Consider the following 25,308-nt stretch of genomic DNA (forward strand, 5'->3'; position numbering starts at 1 on the left):
AGATATTCAGATATCTGTACCAGTTGCTGGTCTGGGACAGAATTCAATGATCATTTGTATTGTTCAATGCTGATGTGGTATGGCCTGCTAACTGTCCCCAGTAATCATTCTTCCGGTTTCCTTTTAGTACTAGGACCCCTGAGCATTAGCAGAAAACATGGCTGGCTAACAAGAGACTGTACATCCTAGCTCCCCTCACTGTGAAGTGTCTGCGTGTGCTAAGTGTGCACCAAGCAGAAGTGATGAGTGCAATTCGGCCTCTGCCCCTCCACTCCGTTTCTTTCCCCTCCCCATAGGCTGGGATGGGAACCTGGGACAGTACCCCAGGCACAGTGCAATAACAACATAGAGGGGATCTGGGAAGAGGCATCAGGATCATACACAACTTTCATATAGAGGAGAGAAACAAACCTTTTGTTATTTCATTTCAGCAGCTTAGTCTAGATCCTAATTAAAATCCTGGGTTAGCCATTGGAAGACCTACAACCTAGTTCCACTTCTGCTTCTAATTAACTGAAGTTTTTGGTAAATTTGGTAAGTTTTTGGTAAATTTGGTACTTTTTTGAACCTCAGTTTCTGCATCTTAAAATTAAGGGGTTGTATTCGGATGAGAAGTCTAACATTTTTTGAGTCATCAACCCCTTTGACAAGCCGGTAAAGCCTAGAGGTCCTTCTGAGAGTAATGCATTTAAACACATAAATAAAATGTATGTGATTACCAAAAAAACTAATTATATTGAAATACAGTTCTAATCACAGACCCTTTGGAAGTCTGTGGATCCCAGCGGAGTACTCGAAATGTTTATGAGTTTATGATGCTATTTAGTGCATGACAGATAAAAATGAGCTAGTCTACCTGCATTGTTTCTATTTTAAATTTTCTCTATATTATGATGCTTTAACATCTTAGACACCTTTCTGACTAAGGAGGGCCTGCCTTCCTGAGGCGAGCCAATTCTTAGGGCCCAGAGGGGAGCATGACTGATATGCAAACTAACCACTTCAGCCACACCTCCTTTATCTGGCCTGTAGAACCCAGGAACCAATATTGCTCTGCCTTAATCATCCCTGGGGCCAGGTACCAGACAAGTAGGGACCACACCTGTAACTTACAACCTACTGAAATTATTTGAACTAGCCAATCCTAACTTGTTAATTGCCCTACTTTCCTTTCCCAAGGAAACTCCAATAAAGGCCTTGGTCTAGGCACTCCTTTGCTCCTCTTGCCCCTTCTGACTCATGACTGACACTGGCACTTTCCCATGTGGCCCTGCTGTTCCTGTTCTAGGACCTGTGAGTATCATACACGTTGTTTTCTTGTGCCTCTCCTGGATCTCTTCTAATGACTGCATCTGACTAATCATCCCGTAAGAAAACACAGAACACTACCTGGTAGCGAAAAAGTGCTAATGGTCTTCCAAAGTGCTAGGATCCCAAGGAGGAATAATATTCCACGTGTACATATCCAATCCATTTAAGACACCACTGAAAAGGCCGGGCGCAGTAGCTCAGGCCTATAATCCCAACACTTTGGGAGACCGAGACAGGTGGATCATGAAATCAGGAGATTGAGACCATCCTGGCTAACATGGTGAAACCCCGTCTCTACTAAAAATACAAAAAATTAGCCAGGCGTGGTGGTTGGCACCTGTAGTCCCAGCTACTCGGGAGGCTGAGGCAGGAGAATGGCGTGAACCCGGGAGGCGGAGCTTGCAGTGAGCCGAGATCACGCCATTGTACTCCAGCCTGGGTGACTGAGCGAGACTCCCTCTCAAAAAAAAAAAAAAAAAAAACACTGAAAAAATAGAAAGACTCCTAAAGTCAACTCAACGATTATGGTTTGTCTCAAGAATTAAGCTGAAACTCCCTGCTTCCTAGTTCACCAAAACAGAGGCTACAAAGTTCAGTTATGGGCCAAGGGACCTGAAATGAAATAATACATTTACTCTCTGAAATACATATTAAAGACTTACACCCAAAATAACAGATCCCTCTTCTGCAGCAGCTTCTTTAAACTGAGATGGCGGGTATCATTAGGATTTAGCATCTCCACCTGAACAGTCATAGGGAACTGTACTAGTGGCTCCCTGAAGATGAAGAAAGTCCTGATATTAATGATGGAAACATGGTCTGGAAAATGGTGACTTTTGAGTTGGTGTCCTCAGGGCTCACCTTTTAACTAGGTCTACTTTTTTTTGCTTTTGTTTTGAGACAGGGTCTCACTCTGTCACCTAGGCTGGAGCACAGTGGCACAATCTCAGCCAACTGGAACTTCTGCCTGCCAGGCTCAAGCCATCCTCCCACTCCAGCCTCCCAAGTAGCTGAGACTACAAGCATGCACCACCATGCCCAGCTAATATTTTGTAGAGATGAGATTTTACCATGTTGCCCAGGCTGGTCTCGAACTCCTGAGCTCAAGTGATCCACCCATCTCAGCTTCCCAAAGTGCCAGGATTACAGGCATGAGACATTGCACCTGGCCAGAATTTTGAAATGACTCTTCCATCATTATGAAACATGTTTGAACTGTTTTGTAATCAAAAACTGTTTTGGCTTCAGTGTACTACATATTGTTAGGTGTTTGGTTTTTTGCTAGGACTTACCTCGAACAAAGACATAAGCACTATATTGTTCATAATATTCTCCCATCTGTACACGGATTGTATAGAGGCCTTCATCTTCTTTGTTGAGATGGGAAAATGTCAGTGTTGCCCGCTCTCCACTCCAAAGTGTTTGCACCCATTTCGATGGTGAAAGAGGTACTCCTAGAAACATTTTAAAAGTAAGCAAATTAACTTATTTTTATTACTTCCTTCTTGTACCCCTTCCATTCCTCTCCTTAGCCTTTTCTATATTGAAAGTGATTTAACTACTAGAGGAAGTCTCTAGGACTTTGAGACATTCTGATACGTTTACATTGGTAAAAATACTGGACCAAAAGTAAGGGGATCAGGGGCAGACACATAATCTGCAGGGGCCTGGTGTAAAATTACATTATAAGTGCCCTTGTTCTAAAAGCAGAGAAAAAGTGCAATTAAAGGTGCTAAAATATGTCTTATTCCTTTAAAAAAAATTTTATTACTTACAAGAATATAATAGGGGTAATACAAGTTGCAAAAAATCATACTTTTGTGCCATAATTGTATATGCAATCAATAATAATACGTTACTAGTAGGGAGACCTTGATTGATAATAAGATATTGCTGGTCTGCTTTTCTGCAAATTCATTTATTAGTCATCAAAATTCATACTTGTAGCAACTTTATTTTAAATCAAATAATCAAAAGCAGTATCAGTCACTCTTTATAAATGCAAGCTCATGAATGTGTTTCCATCATTTTTTTAGGAAGACCTTTCTGCTGATGTAACTGTTACTGGAGCTGTTAAGGAAGTTATATAGGCTATGACAACATTGGGTTAACTTTCTGAGAAACTATTTCAAAATACAAATTTTAGTAATCTAGAACTGATGACTCCAGATTCTAGAATCTAGAATAAAGGGACAATCTCGAATCTAGAATAAAGGGGTAATTATTCTAAGAAGATTTAACTCTTCATACAAATCAGTTTCATGTAAATCTCAATTTAATTTTAAGTGTGAATTTATACAGTTTCCTTTTAATGCTTTGTCCAATATGGCTTTAACTTGTGGAAGTGATACTACAAGCCAAACATGATTTCATGATTTGTATAAAATTCAGGATGTCTGTTTATGTATTCCATTACTGTATCTTCAATTATAAGTGGTAATTTTAAAACGGTCTTCCTTGTTAATAGGCTCATCCAAAGTTTCATATGAAAATGTTCTTTTCCATCAAATGCTACCATCTTTAAATTTAACTTCTAATTCTAAGCCTCAAAACCAGAGATTCGAAACTCCTTGAAGAATTCTAATAACTGTCTTACGTGCTTTATTGCAGTGTCTACATGTACACTTTTATTTTATAATATTTGACTGACAAAGTTTACTGTCCTGTCGCCAGCAGTTCCTGTCCCCATGCTCAGGCCAGGAGTTAATATTTGTGCAGATCTCACAGACCTGAGTTCTGGGGAAGGCCGGGCAAGCTGGCCCCACACTGTGTGTCCCCATGCTGCCTCCACACCGAGCCTCTTCTCTCCTCTGCAGCCATGGGACCCAACACCACTGCTGTTGCTGCTGCTGCTGGGGCCACCATCATTGCTAATTCCAGTCTGGCCCTAGGTCCTGGTCTCTGCCATCACCTTGGAATGCCATGGTGCCACAGACTGCCCCGAGTGCTCATGTGCACACCTGAAGACCACGCCTGCTGCCTGGTGCTCACACTGTCCACTACCCACTGCCCACTGTGCCCGGGATCCCGTATCTACATGGGTCTGAACTGCCATTGCCATATTTCCTCCTATCGTGTGCATGTGCCATAGTCCCATTGGACTCCATGTATAAAACACAAGGTCAAAGATAAAGTGATCACGAACTTCAAGAGGGTGACAGCAGAGCATTAAACGAAGCCCAGATATCTTGGTCCTGTAAGATGGCACCGTTCACAGGCCCAAAAAGTCAGCTCCGGAGAGGACCTATATTTCAGTCTGATCTCTTTCTATCTCAAGTCTTTTTTTTTTTTTTTTTTTTTAACTTATATTGGAGGCGGCGTCTCGCTCTGTCACCCAGGCTAGAGTGCAGTGGTGTGAGCTCAGCTCATTGCAACCTCCGCCTCCTGGGTTCAAGCAATTATCGTGCCTCAGCCTCCTGAGTAGCTGGGATTACAGGCATGCTTCACCACGCCTGGTTAATTTTTTTTTCTTTTCTTTTTCTTTCTTTCTTTTTTTTTTTTTTATTAGAGATGGGGTTTTACCAGGTTGGCCAGGCTGGTCTCAAACTCCAGACCTCAAGTGATCTGCCCACTTTGGCCTCCCGAAGTGTTGGGATCACAGGCCTGAGCCACCATGTCCAGCTCAGTCTGATCTCTTTCACTAACTAATTATGTAACTTTCAGGCAAATTACTTAACCTCTCTGTGCCTTTGTTTTTTTACCTGAACAAAATGGACTTTGAATAATAAATAGTAATACAAATAATAATAATAAAGTACCTTATAGGATAATACCACAAAGCATTATCATTAACAATTTTTTCTTTCATTTCTCTGTATTTTTCCAAAATTTATTTTCTAAAACAATTAAACAGAAAAATTATATGATAATCTTACTAGTATCCTACTGTATGTGTCTGGAATTTTACAGTTTTTTAAGAGCTTTAAAATATAATCCTCTCTATAAATAAACATAGTGAAAACTTTAAGATAAATTAAAAGGGATGATGAAAGTCCCTAGGCCTTACTCATTGCTCTCTCCACGACACATTTTCTATTAGCTAGGAGTTAGCATAGGCCTCGCAGATAACTATGTATGTAGGGGCAAATTCAGTTTCTTAAATTTCAATGCTTTTTTCAATACCCAGGCATAAAGGGAGGCAGACAGATCAGAGAAAGTACAAATTTTCTCATGAGGCTTTTTGTCTATATTAGACCTAATACAGACAATATAAAAGGAGGCACATGGTAGTGAAAAGATCTCCAGGCTTAGAGTAAACACCAGCAGGTCTGGAGGTCTCCTGTGGCAAGAATTTGACTGTGTGATTTGGGGCAATCCCTTATTCTCTTCAGACAGTTTCTATATCTTGGTCTATTCTATGAGATACTCTAGTATGGAAACTTAGTGTATTTGGACCTAAGATTTATTGTTATTTTATTTTATGTTTTTTATTTTGTTTTGTTTTGAGATGGAGTCCCGCTCTGTCACCCAGGCTGGAGTGCAATGGCGCAATCTTGGCTTGCTGCAACATCTGCCTTCTGAGTTCAAGCGATTCCCCTGCCTCAGCCACCCAAGTAGCTGGGACTACAGTTGTGCGCCACCACGCCCGGCTAATTTTTGTAGTTTTTGGTAGAGACAGGGTTTCACCATGTTGGCCAGGCTGGTCTCAAACTCCTGACCTCAGGTCATCTGCCCACCTCCGCCTCCCAAAGTGCTTAATTAAATCCTTATTTCTTTCTCACACCAAAGTATCATGGCTCTAGGCCCGTTTGGAGCAAAGTGAGATCAAATTGTGATTTAAAGCCAGAGTCAGAGGAACTGACAATGGAAGGAATTTCTTTCTGTTCTACCAGCCTGTTATAATATAATGTAAAACAAAAGGATCATTTTATCTATTTTTGTGTCCTTAGGGGACATCAGTATAACTTGGATATATTGCATGCAGAATATACTTATCAAAAATTTCAAAATTATAAAAAGCCTTTAATACATTAAAACAAAAGTGCCAGAGTCTGAAATTTTTCTGAATGTACTCTTCTGGTTAATTAATAATAATATCAGGATTTTATTATTTCATAAGGTTATGTTTTTTAAAGTTACATACCATTTTTGTGGTATAAATAAGTCTATGAGGATGGGTATTTTACCAAATGGGTTAACTTACAAAATGAATATACCTTTTTTTTTTTTTTTTGAGACAGTCGCTCTGTCGCCCAGGTACAATGGCGCCATCTCCACTCATTGCAACCTCTGCCTCCTGGGTTCAAGTGATTCTCCTGCCTCAGCCTCCTGAGTAACTGGGATTACAGGCGGGCACCACCACACCTGGCTAATTTTTGTATAGTAGAGATGGGGTTTCGTCGTGTTGGCCAGGCTGGTCTAAAACATCTGACCTCAGGTGATCCACCCGCCTCAGCCTCCCAAAGTGCTGGGATTACAGGCATGAGCCACCATGCCCAGTATAATATACATTCTTTATAATTCTTTCCATATCTTACTTGCTAAAAGGAAAATATCATCTCCACAAATATGAAAGTGTTGCTACTTTGCTATATATGTAAAAATCTTTTAATCGTGTAAAGGTAGTCCCTTCTAACTTCCAGATTCCGTCAGCTCTGATAAACAGATCTGCAATCTGGTCTACAACCTTCTTCGAATAAGAACCTAAGTGAGCATTCATTGTAAAGACTCACCATTTCTGTACCACTGGATCTCTGGCTGGAAATGTTTAATTTCAGGAGTGATGACTACGCGACAGCCTAGACTCATTGTCTCTCCCTCTCTCCCAAAAGACACATCAAATTTGTCATCAAAGTGGATCTCAAATTTGGATGCATAACCATACGGGGTCACAGCAACTGGGTACAAAAATAACAAATATCTGTAATTTTTTTCTTCATCAAAGAGACACAAGCAGTTTAACAAGCACAGGCAGAAAGCAGTCACAGCAAAAAAAAAAAAAAAAAAAAAAAAAAAGAACATATGAGCAAATGATTTATCTGGGTCAAAATGAAACTCTATATAAGAAGTATTTAGAACATATGCATATATAATTTGTATGGAAATTCTTGCTTCATTGGTTATAAAAGCTAAACGCTTATTTTTATTATCGTAATGAATAGAATTTAAAGGGTCAGGTTTAATGTCTTAAATGCAAATTAATACCACTTTTAACCTAGACTTAAATCTTTAGCTGCAACATATGCACTTTGTAATTTTAGACGTTGAGTTAATTTAAACTGTACTGCTTGTACTCTTGGGACAAAATAGCCATATCCATTATTCATAAAAATGGAGTTTTTCATCTGACAAGGGATTGATAACCAGAATATACAAGAGACTCAAAGTACTCAATAGCAAAAAATTCAAGTAATCCAATTTAAAAATGTGCAAAAGATCTGAATGAACATTTCTAAAAAGAAGACATACAAATGGCCAACTGGTATATGGAAAAATGCTCAACATCACTAATCATCAGAGAAATGCAAATCAAAACTGCAATGAGATATCATCTCACCCCAATTGAAATGTATCCAAAAGACAGGCAATAATGCTGACAAAGATGTGGAGAAAAGGAAACCCTCTTGAGCTGTTGGTGGGAATGTAAATTAGTACAACCACTATGGAGAACAGTATGGAGTTTCCTCAAAAAACTAAAAAAATTACCATATAATCCAGCAATCCCACTGCTGGGTTTATATCTTAAAGAAAGGAAATCAGTATATAGCAGAGACATCTGCACTCCGATGTTTATTGCAGCCCTTTTCACAATAGGCCAGGATGTGAAATTAACCTAAGTGTTCATCCATGGCAGAATGAATGAAGAAAACGTGGTACTTATACTCAATGGAATGTTATTCAGCAAAAAAAAAAAAAAATTGAAATCTGTCATTTGCAACAACATGGATGGATCTAGAGGACATTATGTTAAGGGAAGTAAGCCAGTCACAGAAGAACCGATATCATGTGTTCTCACTCACATGTGAGAGCTAAAAAGAATTGAACTCATGGAGATAGAGAGTAGAATGATGCTTACCAGAGGCTGGGAAGCTTAGTGCAAGGGGGAATAAGGACGGGTTAGTTAATGGGTACAAAAACACAATTAGATGCAAGGAATAAGATCTAGTGTGTGGTAGCACAATAGTGCAACTACAGTTAATTTATTGCATATTTTCAAACAACAGAAAGAGTGGAATTGGAACGTCCCTAATATAAAGAAATAAGACATGTTTGAGATGATGGATGCTCCAATTACCGTGATTTGATCATTACACATTGTATGTTTGTATCAAAATATCACATGTACCCCATCAATATGTACAACTACTATGTATCCATAAAAATAAAAATAATTTTAGTTAAATAATTTTAATGGAGTTTTAAAATAAGTTGCTTCATTTTCTTTAGTGATCTGAGTAATAAATATTATAAGAAATGTCCACAGGAGAAAATGGAAAAGTTTAAAATATTCTAACTTTTAAAAATATTGTTCTCAGAAATATCTTATTTATAGATTGAGTAAATGCAGCCTGCATAATCAACTCTCCTAGGTTTTATTTCCTTTTTTCACCAAAGAAAGAACTTGGGAAAGAAATGACTATTTATTGATGGGTTATTACATGCCAGACACTTTCACATTTGACATATCATCAATTCCTTGCAACAACTCTATGCCGTAGATATTATTTTCTTCCTCTCTTTCAGGTGGGGATATGGAAGTTCACAAAAGTAACACACACCTAATGCCAGAATTTCACAGGTAGCATATGTGAAATTGAAATTCACACTCATAACTTCTCCATTCCAAAACTTAGGCCTTTTCTCATATATTTTGTCCCTCTTCCTAAGACTTCTTTCATTGCACTTGAAAATGCAAGCTAACATTTACTGAGTTCAACTTTGACCAAGTATTGGTCCAAGCATTTAATACCTATTAACACAAGCCCCATAATAATGCTATTAGGTAAGTACCACTAATATCTGCATTTTATAGAAGAAGAAACGGATGCATAGGAAGGTAAAATAACTGACCACATTCCCCTGCAGAGCCAGATTTGCACCAGCTGGCCGTTTCCGTGCTCTTGGCCAATACATCGTACTGTCTTGATTTTGCGTGTTCCCAGGTAACCCTAATCAACAGCGAAATAACTTCTCTTTGGAAGCACATCTCCCATCTGCCTCACTTTAATGTGTTGATGTTCATTGAGACCAGAGAGAGAAACAACTTGACAGATCTTGCACAGTGCTGGGAGGCTGGGCTGGTTCCAGAGCTGCCTTAGGGGGTAGAGCTGAGGGCTACCGTCAGACATTCCAGACCCAGCTGGAAAGGCAAGCAGGTCTCCTAGAAATGGACCTAACTTCTAGGTTCTCTTCTGTATTTGAGACTGGACTGGACTGTCTGCGATAACTTTGGAGTTCAGTAGAAGGCACCCCAGTTTAACAACCAGAAGACAACACATCATTCTGTTGTCATGTCCTCAATCTTTTATCACATGTACTCACTATCCTGGGAAATGTGGTTTAGGGCAGGGGTTGGCAAGTCTGTGGGGCAAATCTAGAAATGCCTCTTGTTTAAACCATTAAGAATGGTTTTTGCATGTTTTGGTGGTTGAAAATAATAAAAAGAAGCACAATATTTTGTGACATGAAAAGTCATAGGAAGTTTAAACCTCAATGTTCATAAAGAAGGTTTTATGGGAACACAGTCACGCTCATTCATAGAGCCTACAATATTTACAGTCTAGTCCTTTACAGAAAATGTGTGGTGACTCCTTGTTTGAAATAATGGTTTAGAATTAAAAAGACCAAGTTATACATCCCTATTCTACCACTCTGTGTGGTCTTCTCTAAACTGTTTCCTCATCAGCATAGCACAGATGGAAACGCGACTACTTCATAAGCTTTCGGGAAACATTAAATGAATCAATGTGTACAAAAATGTCTTAGTACATTGTCTGGCAGAACTGATCCATAAATGTTAAGTATTAGAAAAAAGAGCAGAGAGCTTTGTCTGTGACATCTACCAACATTCCAAGCAACTAAACCCCTACCTAGCACATAACAGGTGCTCAGTAAATAGTAACCAAATACGTGAATATGAGCCCTCTGTTTTCTGTTAGAAACAACTGCATTCAATTCAGGGGTCATCAGAGAGGAGGCTCTATAAGACTGAGCAATAAGAGAAGTGAGAGTGAGTTGGACTTCCAGTCCCTGCGTTGACAGAGAAGAGGGGAAAAGGAGAAACATGGATCACGATATGGCTGTGGAAATGGACAAGCTACATTCAGAGGATTGTGAAGTGATCAGTAGGCCACTCCTGGGGCACTGGGAGACAAGTCATAGGTTCAGAATTTCCAACTATTCTTTTTTTTTGGGGGGGGGGGGACAGAGTCTCGCTCTGTTACCCAGGATGGAGTGCAGTGACGTGATCTCAGCTCACTGTAACCTCTGCCTCCCCAGTTCAAGAGATTCTCCTGTCTCAGCCTCCTGAGTAGCTGGGATTACAGGTGCGCACCACCACGCCTGGCCAATTTTTGTATTTTTAGTAGAGACAGGGTTTCACGATGTTGTACCAGGCTGGTCTGGAACTCCTGACCTCAGGTGATCTACCCGCCTCGGCCTCGCAAAGTGCTGGGATTACAGGCATGAGACACTGCGCCTGGCCCCAACTATTATATCTCAGCATAAATCAAGAGATAGGAGAAGAACATGATTTGGGATGTGCTTCTCCGTTGCTCTACCAGTCATCCCTTGTCACCCATAGGGCTGATACCAATGATCACAACTTGGGACATTAAATGAGAAGCCATTGCATGAAATCAGTGGAGTAGGTCAGCCACAGACCTCAAGCTAGCCAGGCAGGTGAAAAACTGATCTCAGCCATTTTCAAAACTACCACTAATTTCTTCATGTTTGAAAACTAAGTTAGGGCTTGACTACCTTTTTCAGTCTGACCACTGTAAGTATATAATTCTTTCAGCAACCATAGATTTTGCTTTTATTGCTTCTCATAAATAGAAGTTCTGATGTAAATGAAATGACTGACATTCACGAATTTGCAGATAACCACTGACCAGAATATTTTTAGTAGGTTTTTATGTAATCACATTTAGACTTCATTTTAGATTGTACTTTGTAACTTAATGCATTTATTTATTCATTCATTATTGAATACCCACTCTGTGGCAGGCCCAACCTTGCCTTCAAGTGGCTCCTGGACCAGTGAGGGAGACTGACACACAATGGATAATAGGGTCCAGCCTCACTGACGCTCTGATGAGGTGCCGTGGCCTCACCCAGGACACCTAACCCTGATTGGGTAGGGTGTAGGGGTGGCAGTGGGGGTCAGACCTGCTTTCTCAAGGAAGTGATGCCCATCTGGACATTTAAGGGTGAGAAAGAGTGCTTTGATATAGTCCAGACTCGTGTGTGTGTGTGTGTGTGTGTGTGTGTGTGTGTTTGGTGAAGTCATTCTGCCCAGGTTTGTATAATGATCTTTCTCAGTTTAACCCAGAAAGACGTAAAAGCATTTGCCATTTTTAGCCCATCGTATCTAGGCTTTCATAAAACCAGCACAAAGCAGTTCGATTCAGAAAGAGAACAGTAACCAAAAAATCTTTTTAAAAAAGTAAATAAAATAACCACAGATATCTACTATATCCAACCTAGCATATACTATGTTATATATAGTATGCATTTATTTCAGCATTATGGACTAGCTTATTATGCCATATTTTACATAGAGGTGACACTTAGTAAATGACACTTAGTAAATTTTTAAACTTACAGCTGAGGGGCATGGTGGAAACCCCAGCATGGAAGCGAGTCTCATCAAACTCTCCCTTATACCCTAGAGAAGAAAACAGAAATGGATGTGAACTGCTTTGCGATAGATTTATTTTAAAACAATGGGAAGAAATTTAAAACACACACACACACACTTTGAAGAAAACAAATCTAGCAAACCTACTCTTTACCACAACTGAAGCATATGCCGAAAGCTCTCCTTTAACATTCATCGCCGAGGCCCGGTACTGAGCTGTATCTTCAAAATCACATCTGAAAGAACAGATGGAAATGAACATCCATCATAGTGACAATCCTTGTAATTACTAGTTGTTCTATCAGGGAACTCTTTGCTATCACAGCCCCCTGCGAATCAGTGGCTAACACACGGCTCTTTGGTTCTCCTGGTACAGCTACTGTCTCTGATCTAGCTACCTGTGGGATATTAGTCCAAGTGATCTACTGTGGTTTCACGCCAGCAGCATAGACTGGGGAGAACACCATCGTTCACTGTGACCCTAGCCTGGGTTCATTTAAACTGGCAAACAAAAAAAAGTCAACCAAGTGCTAGGCACATAAATTACAGAGTGAGCAGCATTGTGATCTACTTACTTGTCTAAAGTTGCATTGGGAGGAGAAAATGTGCAGGCATGTAACCTTTGTATCAAGTAACTACCTGGAGGCACACTGGAGGGTGTGACTTTCCTGCTGTCCTGCCCTTGTGGTGGGTTTCAGTCTGGGGTCAACCAGGCAATGGGGAAGAGAAAGAAGCAGTCCCTCCATATAGATTTCCACAACCTCCCTGAGCCAGGTTGGTCTATGTGTTCTAGCTTCAAAGCCCATCTAAGTTATTTACACTTCATTTCCACTAAGGTTCAGGCCATACTTGGAGTTTCAGCTCACAGCATAACACAAGAAGCACTATTTGGATGTTCTTCTAAGTTATAATACAGAAATTGGAATTCTTATAAAAATGGACCATTAGGGAGAAGAAGGGTCTCATGGAGAGATGAAGAGGCTAAGGTTTCAAAGCAGGTTGTTTTACGTCTTATCATGACCAGTTTCTCATGTTCTTCATTGTTTCTCAGGATTTCGATTCATTTGTGTAAACTTTTTTTCTTGCTGAAATTTTACAGACATCAATAGAACCCCAGGAAGGCAAATACAGTTGCCCTTCTCATAACTACTTAATTTTGAAAGTAACCACATAGCTCACTGCTGCTTCAGCAGAACCACCCACTGGCAGAACTGACCTGACCTTGGGTCAGGGGCAGTGCTTGGCAAACGTCACAGGGTCCTAGTATCACTTGGCCAACTCCTCTGATCTGAGGAAAGGCTATACTTCTCTTGAGAATAAATAATATAAATTTCACCTTGACATTTATGCACACCATGGTTTTATCTAAACTGAAAATGGTGGGAGCTTGTTTAGCTTTTTCATTGACCTAATTAGGTTTGAATTTCAAAATCATCTTGGGAGGCATAATAAACATTTGGGAACTTAGGAATTTTGATGTAGGTTTCATTTTCAAATTTTGCTTTGGATTTTACTTTAAGCTCAAACATCTCAGTGTCTAGCCTGCTTCACATACACAGATTGACAGAGTACATGCTTTCCCGTGGTTCCTGGCAAGGTGAAGGAAAGAACATTATCTCCAAGTTTAGCCCACATTCAATGCCACCTACCTGGATCTCCATGGCCTTTAGTTATTAAAAACAAAAGAATGTGATGATGATATTGATTTGGGACTCCGAACTGATTACTGGATATAAAAGCCTCTTTATGCAACATATTTTTCTTACTTACATCTAAATTCCCAAGTATATAAAAAGATAAATAAAAATATGCAAATTGGTTTTTTTCTCATCATCTTTGACTAAATACAAATATAAAATCACTTTGGGAGGTAGTGTGAGCATGGTAAGAATCAGTCATACATATCACTTTCAGGTGTGCACCCAGAGAAGCACCGCATATGAATATCCCTCATTGTGATCACACAGCATTGGGATGAAGTGGGGAGAGTGGGCTGTTAACTGCAGGGGTGAGACGCCTCCCTGAGCAATGTTGAGCAACACATGGACACTGATGTTCTCTTACGCATTAATCTCCAGCGTGTGCATTCCATATCGACTCTCAATAATGTACTTTCCAGGGTTTGCATGGACATTTATTGGCACCTGGTTTTTATACCTATAACAGAACGGAAACAAAATGAAGTAAGCTGAAGTATAAACAACTTCATGATTAAACACACATATACAATTCTTGTTCTTGCAGGAACACCTGTAAACAGAGCACTGAGGGTAGCAGCAGCATTGATTAAATAAATGTAAATAATATTAGCTTATGTGAAGTATACCAGCAATACAATCACACTTCTTGATGAAGTGCTTTCCCCTCCTCTATAAACTTACATGAAAAATGTTGACTATTCACAACAATATGGCTGAACGTCATGTAACATAATGTTACCTAAAAAAGCCAGTTTCAAAAGAGTGCACAGCAGAATGATTGCTTTTATATAGAATACAAAAGCGAAAAGACTAATTAATGCTACTAGAAATCAGTAGTGTGAATCAGGGGCGCATGAAGGAGGCTTCTTGGGTGTCAATAATGTTTATTGATTTGGGTGTCAGTTACATGGGTGTGTGCAATCTACAAAAATTCACTAAAGCAATTCATTTATAAAAGTGTGCGGTCTTTGGGAAGCCGAGGCAGGCAAATCACTTGAGGTCAGGAGTTCGAGACCAGCCTGGCCAACATGGCGAAAACACCCTCTCTACTAATAATACAAAAAATTAGCCAGGCGTGGTGGCACACACCTGTAATCCCAGCTACTCAGGAGGCTCAGACACGAGAATTGTTTGAACCCAGGAGGCGGAGGTTGCAGTGAGCCGAGATTGTGCCACTGCACTCCAGCCTGGGCAACAGAGTGAGACTCCGTCTCAAAAAAAAAAAAAAATTGCAAAATGGGCTGTCTGAAAGGGAAACAAGTGAAACCCAGTTCCTCTTTTGGGCAGAAAATGGTTTTTTGTGCATGTTATATTACAATTAAAAAGGTTTTAGGCCAGGCATGGTGGCTTATGCATGTAATTCCTGTAACTCCAGCAGTTTGGGAGGCTGAAGTGGGAGAATCACTTGAGGCCAGGAGTTAGTGACCAGCCTGGGCAACAAGCAAGACCCTGAATCTACAAAAACTACAAAAAATTAGCTGAATGTAAACCTGTAGTCCCAACTACTCTGGAGGCTACAGTGGTAGAATAGCTTGAGCCTGAGAGGTTGAGGCTGCAGTGAGCTGTGATCGCACCACTGCGCTCCAGTCTGGGCAACATGGTGAGACCCTGTCTTAAAATAAATAAGTAAAACAAATAAGCTTTTTAAAAATAAATAAATAAAACAAACAAATAAATACATAAATAAGCTTTTTAAAAAGTTGACCGCTGTTGATGTAACAGAGAGGAAGGCGTTGTGTTGGGGATTTTCTTGTTGGCTATCTGTGAAGGATGAGAGCAAAACATTCTTCCTGCTAACATTCTTGCATGTTGTTAGAAGCAATATCATTGTTTGTTTTTTTCTTTTCTTTTTCTTTTTCTTTTTTTTTTTGAGACAGAGTTTCACTCTTCTTGCCCAGGCTGGAGTGCAATGGCATCATCTCGGCTCACTCCAACCTCCGCCTCCCAGGTTCAAGCGATTCTCCTGCCTCAGCCTCCCCAGTAGCTGGGATTACAGGCACCGGACACCACGCCCGGCTAGTTTTTTGTATTTTTAGTACAGACGGGGTTTCACCATGTTGGTCAGGCTGGTCTTGAACTCCTGACATCAGGTGATTCACCTGCCTCGACCTCCCAAAGTGCTGGGATTACAGGTGTGAGCCACTGCACCCAGCCTGCAATATCATTGTGTTGAACGATCGTTATATTTAAGTGTTTTATTCAATGTCATAAACACAGCTCTTGCCTTGGAAGAATTTATAATACAAATCATGAAAGGAAACTTCTGACAAGAGCTGAAAGCCTCCCCTTTTCTGACTGTTCCATATCTGGTTAAGCCTCGCAGCCCTCAGAGAGTGGATTACACAGAGAGGCCTCTCCCTGGGACCCTGTCTTCCGGGTCTGTACGTGGTGCCTGGATTCTTCACTACTTCCTCATGTTCTCAGTAGCCAGTGGCTATGGTGCTGGACCAGGCTTTTCTACTTAAACCATTCTCTGCCCAAAAGAGGAACTGGGTTTCACTTGTTTCCCTTTCAGACAGCCCACTTTGCATGTACAAATGACGTCAATAACCCTGATAAACACAGCTGACACAGAGATTGACTATGAGCCACGCAATGCTCTAAGTGCTTTATGCATACATTGGTAAGTTCAGTTCTCACAACCACGGTATGAGATAGTGTTTTTAACCTCATTTCCCAGATGAAGAAACCAAGGCATGAAGGTTTCAGGAACTTGCCCAGTCACACAGCCAGGAACAGCAGAGGGGGGATTTGAACAGGCAGCCTGGCTGCTGACCCATATGATGCTTCCGTTCTCCAATTGTTCTCTCTGCATTTCATTTCCTTAGACTTGTGGACATGATCATAAGGAGGTTTGGGAGTAGGGAACATGATAGAAAGGGAGAGAAAGGAAGAATACTGGCTTCAGTCAGCTCCTTCCTTTCCCCAACTCTCTCTCTCACACACACATACACCCCTATATCCTTAAAGCACATTATTCATTTTCTACACTTAAAAAAAAAAAACAACAACACTCTCCTCCATATAGCAAAACCAACTCATCCTTCAAGATTCAGATCAAACACAACTTTTTCAATAAACTCTTCTCTAAAATATGATACAATATGAATTGTTCCTGCCTCTCTGCATCAGGGTTCATTGCTTCAAATTACTAAATATAACATTGATCAAAATTATGGTTGGATATGTGTCTCTTCTATTAAGTTGCCAAACCTTTGAGGTTGGGGATTGTGTCTGATCCACATTTACTTTTTTTTGTTTTTTTTTTTTTTTGAGACAGGGTCTCACTCTGTCTCCCACGCTGGAGTGCAATGGTGTGATTATAGCTCCCTGCAACCTCCACCTCCCAGGCTCACGCAATCTTCCCACCTCAGACTCCTAAGTAGCTGGAACTGCAGGTATGCACCACCACGTTCAGCTAATTTTTTCTATTTTTTGTAGAGACGGGCTCTCGCTATGTTGCCTACGCTGGTCTTAAACTTCTGGACTCAAGCAATCCTCCCACCTCAGCCTCCCAAAATGGTAGGATTACAGGCATGAGCCACTGCACCTGGCCTGATCCACATTTACTTCTATTCCTACTCCTGAGGAAGAATGAGTCATGGGCAAACAGCAGGCCCTCAGAATTGGTTAAATTGGGTAGAACAGAATTATCATGTAATGCAATAGATTAATTGTAACTTCAAAATTTTTTTGGCTGAGAGAACAGAGTTCTGACAAACATACATGTCATGATATGGATGATTTTATTTTAAATGAATAGAGATGAGGTCTTACTATGTTGCCCAGGCTGGTCTCAAACTCCTGGGCTCAAGCGATCCCCCTGCCTCAGCCTCCCAAAGTTGGATGATTTTAAATAAATGCACACGAACAAAGTAAGTTGATGCTCTGAGTCTGAGTTCCCTCAGATGTGAAATGGAGAGGGTGGGACTGGCTCAACAATCGCAGCTGCGTGGCAGGTGCAGCAACATAACCTTCTCCAAACACAGAAGACCCTGCAAGTTGATGCAGTGCTGTTTCCTGCCAACAGTTTCAGACAGCTATCTCAAAACGGCTCGAGCAGACAGGACTATCTGATCAGAAATGGCCTGGAAAAAGAAATCTACTGGCCACTCCTAGTCTCCAGCATTCCCCGTTTTGATGAAGGACAGGGTAGAACATATTAATTGGCATGCTCTTCTTATATAATTGGTTTAGGTAATTTCACGCTGGACTCAGAAGCTCACTCTGGCTCTGCTCTTTCTTGTGCTGGAGGGTTTTCAGTGGTTCCTCTTTGCCTAAGAAAAGCGCTGTGATACCAAAAGCTGTGACATGTGCTGTTTGACCAAATGGCTCAGTGACACTCAGTTCGGCTTCTGATCAAAAGTATTGCTCGTATCTCTATAAAATTTTCATTACAAAGTATTCTGCAGGTCAGGAGTGGTGGTTCATGTCTGTAATCTCAGAACTTTGGGAGGCTGAAGCGGGAGGATCATTTGAGGACAGGAGTTCGAGACCAGCTGGGTAACATGGCGTGACTCCATGACTGTAAACAATAAATTTTTAAAAATAAAATAGAAGACTATTTTGCAGCTTCCATAGTTGCTTCACCATCCTTTCCTTCCATTACTACTCAATTTAGCACCTTAATACCTTTTCCCCAGCTGATGACTTTTCTGTTATCACCACATGGCAAGAGAAATGGGTTCAAAATACACACACACACCACACATCACTTTGACTGCAGAGTTTGTAGTCTTTTCTCTGGAGCTCCAGATACCAATGTGAGAAATTCTTCATTTAAAGCAGTGGGCAAGGATTAACTCAGAAAGATATTTGATACTATTCTCCACAGAATTTCACCCAGTGAGGCATTTAGGTTTGGAGTCACTTGTCTTTAGCTTTGAGTCAGGGAAGAAAAGAAGGATTTGGGGCCTGTTCTGTATACACTTCACAGCTTGTTATTTCTGGAACATGAAATTCCAAGCTGAGTAGTCATCGGCTAATTTTGGAGGTTAATCCACACCCTGGGATTACGTATCAGAAGCTTTCTTAAATCCCTGTGAATATACAGATGTATACCACCTCCCTTATCATTTTTATGTAATGTCTATAAATTGTTAATGAGCTTTCAGTATACTATAAGTTTTTCCAGTGACATTTCCTTTATGTGTGTAAAACACACAATTCCCCTCAACAAATGTCAGTTTGGATGTTGGGACGAGTTTGATAGTATGGGGTCACAGTAAAAGCCTTTTGGCAGTGTAAAGCATGATCAAGCAAAAGCCTTCACGAAAATTATTTTCTATCCACAAATAATGCACACCAAGATGACCTTTTTTTTGAGACAGAGTCTTACTCTGTCACCCAGGCTGAAGAGCAGTGGCGCAATCTCTGCTCATTGCAACCTCCGCCTTCCGTGTTCAAGCGTTTCTCCTGCCTCAGCCTCCCAAGTAGCTGGGACTATAGGAGCGCGCCACCACGCCCAGCTACTTTTGTATTTTTAGTAGACATGGGGTTTCACCATGTTGGCCAGGCTGGTCTCGAACTCCTGACCTCAGGTGATCTGCCTGCTTCGGCCCCCAAAGTGCTGGGATTACAGGCGTGAACCACCACGCCTGGCCAAAGATGACCTTTAACCTACTGAATCTCACCACAAATGAGATTGCTGCTTAGACTCCAACCTGTTTTGAATAAATCGCTCTACATCCACTTTAAAAACTAATTATCTGAGAGAGAGAGAGAGAGAGAGAGAGAGAGAGAGAGAGAGAGATCTCATTGGGATAGATTTTGGAATTAAGTAAATAAGAAAAACCCAAAATAAAACTCGAAATCCTTATGTTGGAAAACTGTTGTAAATTGTAAATAATTTGTGTTAACCATTTTAAATATAGGTTGTTTTTCCTATGATAATATGGTAGTAACTGCTAAATTTGAATATGTGATGAATAATTCTAATATTGAAAATAAACTCAATGCATGATTCTATTATGAAATTTACAAACCCTCATAATTTGTGAGAATAGAAGAAGAGTTTTCCAAATCTCTGCCTTCGTAACTATTTTATTCCTAGGTTTTGAATTATTATAATGGGCTTAATGACACATTTCTTTAAGTATCTATTTGACAATGACTTTTGGGTGAAACTGAATAATTTTTTTTTTTTTTTTTTTTTTTGAGAGAGTGTCTTGCTCTGTCCCCCAGGCTGGAGTGCAGTGGCGCGATCTCACTCACTGCAACTTCAAGTTCCCAGATTCAAGCGTTTCTCCTGCCTCAGCCTCCTGAGTAGCTGGGACTACAGGTGCCTGCCACCACACCTGGCTAATTTTTGTATTTTTAGTAGAGATGGAGTTTCACCATGTTGGCCAGCTGGTCTCAAACTCCGGACCTCAAGTGACCCGCCTGACTGGGCCTCCCAAAGTGCTGGGATTATAGGTGTGAGCCCCCGTGCCTGGCTGAAACTGAAGAATTTTAAACATGTATTGCAAATGTTTTGCTTGAAGATCGAGTCCAGTGTCCAACATATACATATGAAAGCACAAGTGCCGAGTGAGTGAATGACAAGTACACACTAATACCAACACATTGCTCCAGAGAGTTTTCCTGATCTCCCTGCAGGCTACAATCAAGATTTCCACTGACAAATTCAATCCAGGCTTCAGGCCAGAAACCAGCTGAATCCCGCTCTTAAAAAGTATATAATTAACACTATTCTCTCCTTTTAAAGAAAACTTTTTCCTTCTCCACTATTTCACAGAATGTTTAAAATTTGACTAGGTGATACGTTTATATGGTTCAAGAACAAGAAAGAATAAAGGGTGCACCGTGAACCCTTCCTGGCGAACCCTTCCTAGCACTTTTGTCCCTTTGACAAGGTTCTCCCTCAGAGTCAGTAGCTTTTCTTAGGTTCTTACATATACATATCCTTCCAGAATTTCATTATGCAAATAAAACAAACACAAACATAAATGCTTTTTTTCTTCCCCTTTTAAACAGAAAGACTCTTATTATACAAGTAATTACATAAATGTACCCTATTAAATTTTAAAACTTTAGTTTTTTCCACTACATATGCATTTTCCCTTCTATGTTGACAGAGTCCTCCTGCAGGATGGCCAGCTTCACGGTAGGGGTGCAGCAGCATCCTCTGTAACTCCCTCCCTCCCTTCCTTCCTCCCTCCCTCCCTTCCTTCCCTCCCTCCCTCCCTCCCTGTCTCTCTCTCTCTCCCTTTCTTTCTTTCTTTCTTTCTTTCTTTCTTTCTTTCTTTCTTTCTTTCTTTCTTTCTTTCTTTCTTTCTTTCTTTCTTTCTTTCTTTCTTTCTTTCTTCTTTCTTTCTTTTCTTTCTTTCCTTCTTTCTTTCTCTTTCTTTCTCTCTCTCTTTCTTTCTTTCTTTCTTTCTTTCTTTCTTTCTTTCTTTCTCCCTTTCTTTCTCTCTCTTGCTCCCTTTCTCTCTCTCTCTCTCCCTTTGTCTCTCTCTCTCTCTCTCTCATAGAGTTTTGCTCTTATTGCCCAGGGCTACAGTGCAGTGGCGCGATCTTGGCTCACGGCAACCTCCACCTCCCGGGTTCAAGCAATTCTCCTGCCTCAGACTCCCGAGTAGCTGGGATTACAGGCATGTGCCACCGCGCCCAGCTAATTTTGTATTTTTAGTAAAGACGGGGTTTCTCCATGTTGGTCAGGCTGGTCTCAGACTCCTGACCTCAGGTGATCCGCCCGACTCAGCCTCCCAAAGTGCTGGGATTACAGGCGTGGGCCACCGCGGCTGGCCTATAACTAACTTTTCTACCCAGGCCAGTGCTTAGACAGGCTCCCTGCTGTTGTCAGAGCGAGTTGGGAATAGGACGGTACTGCATCCTGTTTCTGTACCTGACCTTAATGAGGGATGTGTGTGCCCTGTCATTCAGTGCTCTCTGGGTAAGCTTTAGGTTCCACATAAATAGATTTGGTTAGTAATGTGGGATTGGTTGGAGAGCGGCTGCTGAGTGTTTGTATCATAGGCCTCAGGAACTCCCATGACATAAAGATGTCCAGTGGAAACTTGGAGCCAAACTCTCTTTGGAAAGGGTTTTGCCTGAACCAGGCCCGGCACACGTGCCTTTGAAAGAGGTGGCTAAGGACTTAACTGCTATGAGCGGAGGCAGTGTGATTCTATGAAGCATCATCACAAACTTACTCCTTTAATAAACCTGCTGATATTCAGGAAGGGCATTCTCAATATTCCCTTTGTACTTCTCCTCAGTGTCAGGCCCAGGAAGCTGCAATTGGATACCAAAAAGGTATAAATGGCAGCAATGTCACCACCAACAATCTTGGTTCCTGCTTGGGTTGCGGGTCCCCAGGTCTTCAAGGGGAAGGCTGCTTACTGAAGATTTCATGCTCTGTACCAGTGGTGCAAAGTCAATTCGCACTCCAGTGAATGACTTTTTTCTCTCTCTCTTTTCTTTTTTTCTTTTTTGAGACAGGGTCTCACTCTGTTGCTTAGCCTGGAGTGCAGTAGTGTCATCTTGGCTCACTGCAACCTCTGCTTCTCACGTTCAAGTGATTCTTCTGCCTCAGCCTCTCGAGTAGCTGGGATTACAGGCATGCACCACCACACCTGGCTAATTTTTGTATTTTTAGAAGAGACGAGGTTTCTCCATGTTGGCCAGGCTGGTCTCAAATTCTGGCCTCAAGTGATCTGTCCACCTCGGCCTCCCAAAGTGCTGGGATTACATGTTTTAAAAACATGCCCAGGAATATATACTAATCCCATCTAGAAGTCAACTCCCAGAGGTGGATTTACCTTGAAGCAAATGAAGCTTAAGTTTCAGGGTCTCTCACTACCCAAATCCCTGCAAGACCTTATGTCCTAGCTTATACTGCTAATTTATTTATTTAGTTTGTAAAGAGTGCCCTCCAAATTGTATCAGCTTCATGCCCACAAAACCTGAACCTGACCCTGTTTACTGCCATTTCCAGTCGTCAGTTATCTGCTAACTGATTGTCCGAGTTTCAGCTTTACCCAGGGCAAATCTTGCTCTCAGAAGTATAGTTAACGATTTTCTTAGTTGTCTCCCAGTTCTTTTTTTTTTTTTTTTTTTTTTTAGCTCTGTTGCCCAGGATGGAATGCAGTGGTGAGATCAGAGCTCATTGCAGCCTTGTTGTTCGTTTTAATATTTGTTTTTCACTTAGCTTGCAAGGCAAGGAGACTATCTGTGATATGCTCTGGTCTGTCCCTCATGGGAGAATGTACGATAAGGAATGGAGTCACTAGGACTGATGCTTTGCACGGGGCTCAAGGGAGTTGTTCGCTGCAAGAGCACTAACGGGGGTGCAGGGACCAGAGGAGGCTCATCCAGTACTTCTGGAGAGGAAGCTTGTCTCTGTGTCTTCCCTTTTGTTTGAAATGAACCCCTAGGACATAAACTTCACATGTAAAGGATGTAAATATTTCAAAGCCACCTGTGAAGGGTTTGGGGCTCAACTCGACCGCTTCTCAGCTCCGTTAGCGAGGATAACTGGAAATGGACAGTATTTCTATTTTTGAATTTAACAGGAATTTGAAGGGTTAACAGTTTGGTCATCTCCTATTTTTCTGGAGACTTTCCATTCTTTTTGTTTTTGTTTTTAATTACTTTTTTTCCAGATCAACAAAGCACAGTGTAAGGAGTCTAATCTCTGGAGTTCAGCTCTGCTTTTGTGAAATCACACTGCTTTTGCTTAATAACACCATCAGTGTATGTGGCTGGGTTTTTATTCAAGCTGCAGTGTAATTAACAGCAAAAATAAATGCTTAGGAATTGAATATTTATCTCCCAGAAGCTACTTTGTGTCCTTTTGATAATCATCTTTAATTCTAATTTTTTTAAGTGGGAAAACACGATAGGAAACTGTGTAATAAACACATTTATTCAACAAAGGCCTCTAATTCTTCATTTATTATTGATACACTTTAATTCATGAAAGAAGAAATATTTTTACTAATATTTCTTGCAGCTGAAAATTTGTCATTGTTTGTGCATTTCTATAGGAAAGTTTAGAATTTCTTTTTTTTTTTTTTTTTGAGGTGTGAAGTAATTGGTTTTCTAAGAAGAAATGTCCCTTTGACAGGCCAAATTGTGCAACTCTATAGTCACAGAGAAGGGCAGGCAAAGGCAGAGTGATTGCTAACTTACTTTTCTATTTTAAAGCTTGTAAATTGATTTTTTAAACTTCATTTTTATAGAAATATGTTTCCACAGTTCTCATCTTTGTTTACTATAAATTATTTGCCCTGATAATTCATAGCCAGTTTTCATTTTTATTCTTTGGTTTTCAAATTCAGAAGCCCTAAAAAGAGTTTACATACATAGAAAAATTGTAAGTAAATCCAAAATCATCGAAGACAGATTAAGATTACAAGTAAAAACTCACCATGTGCTCCTTAAGAACAACCTTAGAAGCCAGGCACGGTGGCTCACTCCTGTAGTCCCAGCACTTTGGGAGGCCAAGATGGGCAGATCACCTGAGGTCAGGAGTTCGAGACCAGCCTGGCCAACATGGCAAAACCCCATCTCTACTAAAAATACAAAAATTAGCCAGGTGTGGTGGTACGTGCCTGTAGTCCCAGCTACTTGGGAGGCTGAGGCAGGAGAACAGCTTGAACCCAGGAGGTGGAAGTTGCAGTGAGCAAAGATTACACTACTGCACTCTAGCCTGGGTGACAAAGCGGGACTCTGTCTCAAAAAAAAAAAAAAAAAAAAAAAAAGAATAACCTTAGAGAATTAAGTGGGTTTATCTTGTCAGCTACCTCCACAGTGCTATGCAAGCATCTGATCAACATTAGACACAACAGAAAAGAAAGGAGAAGGAGGCAGACACTCTCGGTGACAGTGACATTCGTGTAGTGTTTATATTGCAACCTAAGGTGCATTTATCACCACTCCTGAAGATAAGAAAAAAGCATGCAAATACCTGCACCAGAGAGTAAAACTGAAATATCTTTTTTAATTGGCTCAATTATTTTCATACTTCTGCTATCTATGGCAGATATTTGTGATATGTGACAGGGAAGTTCTCAGTTTAAGGATCACAAAGTCACTGACAATTGCAATAGGATATATTATGGAAGGAGAAAGAGTGCTTATTCCTTACGGAAAGAAAGTACCTCATGCCCCCTGTTGGGTAGTATCTGGCATCCAATTCTGTCTTTTATTTGGTGTCAGAAAACACATTGATGCAACTTGCTTATGCTCTCTGGTAAAAAAATAAATTAATTTAAAAAGAAAGGAAGAAAGAAAGAAAAGAAAGAGAAAGAGGAAGGAAGGAAGGAAGGCAGGCAGGCAAGGAAGGAGAAAGAAAAAAAGAAAGAGAAAGAAAAGAGAGAAAGAAGAAAGAAAGGAAGAGAAAGAGAAATAGAGAGAAAGGAAGAAAAAGAAAAAGAAAGAGAAAGAAAGCAAGCGAGAGAGAGAGAAAGAAAGAAAGAAAGAAGGAAAGAAAGAAAGAAAGAAAGAAAGAAAGAAAGAAAGAAAGAAAGAAAGAAAGAAAGAAAGAAAGAA

At 40.6% G+C, this 25,308-nt stretch overlaps 1 protein-coding gene across 3 annotated transcripts in view; it reads right to left on the reverse strand.

The window, feature by feature from the left end:
• Positions 1 to 25,308, reverse strand: part of MYOM1 (myomesin 1) — a 158,654-nt gene that overhangs the window by 86,573 nt on the left and 46,773 nt on the right. For all 3 annotated transcript variants that reach the window (XM_037982472.2, XM_037982473.2, XM_037982474.2), the window contains 5 exons: positions 14,177 to 14,269; positions 12,260 to 12,348; positions 12,077 to 12,139; positions 6,984 to 7,148; positions 2,604 to 2,765 (listed from right to left, as the gene is read on the reverse strand). In XM_037982472.2, coding sequence (XP_037838400.2) covers positions 2,604 to 2,765; positions 6,984 to 7,148; positions 12,077 to 12,139; positions 12,260 to 12,348; positions 14,177 to 14,269 — 572 coding nt within the window. The remainder of the gene's footprint in view (positions 1 to 2,603; positions 2,766 to 6,983; positions 7,149 to 12,076; positions 12,140 to 12,259; positions 12,349 to 14,176; positions 14,270 to 25,308) is intronic.

Source organism: Chlorocebus sabaeus, chromosome 18 (genome assembly GCF_047675955.1).
Source record: "Chlorocebus sabaeus isolate Y175 chromosome 18, mChlSab1.0.hap1, whole genome shotgun sequence".
NCBI classification, from domain to species: Eukaryota; Metazoa; Chordata; class Mammalia; order Primates; family Cercopithecidae; genus Chlorocebus; species Chlorocebus sabaeus.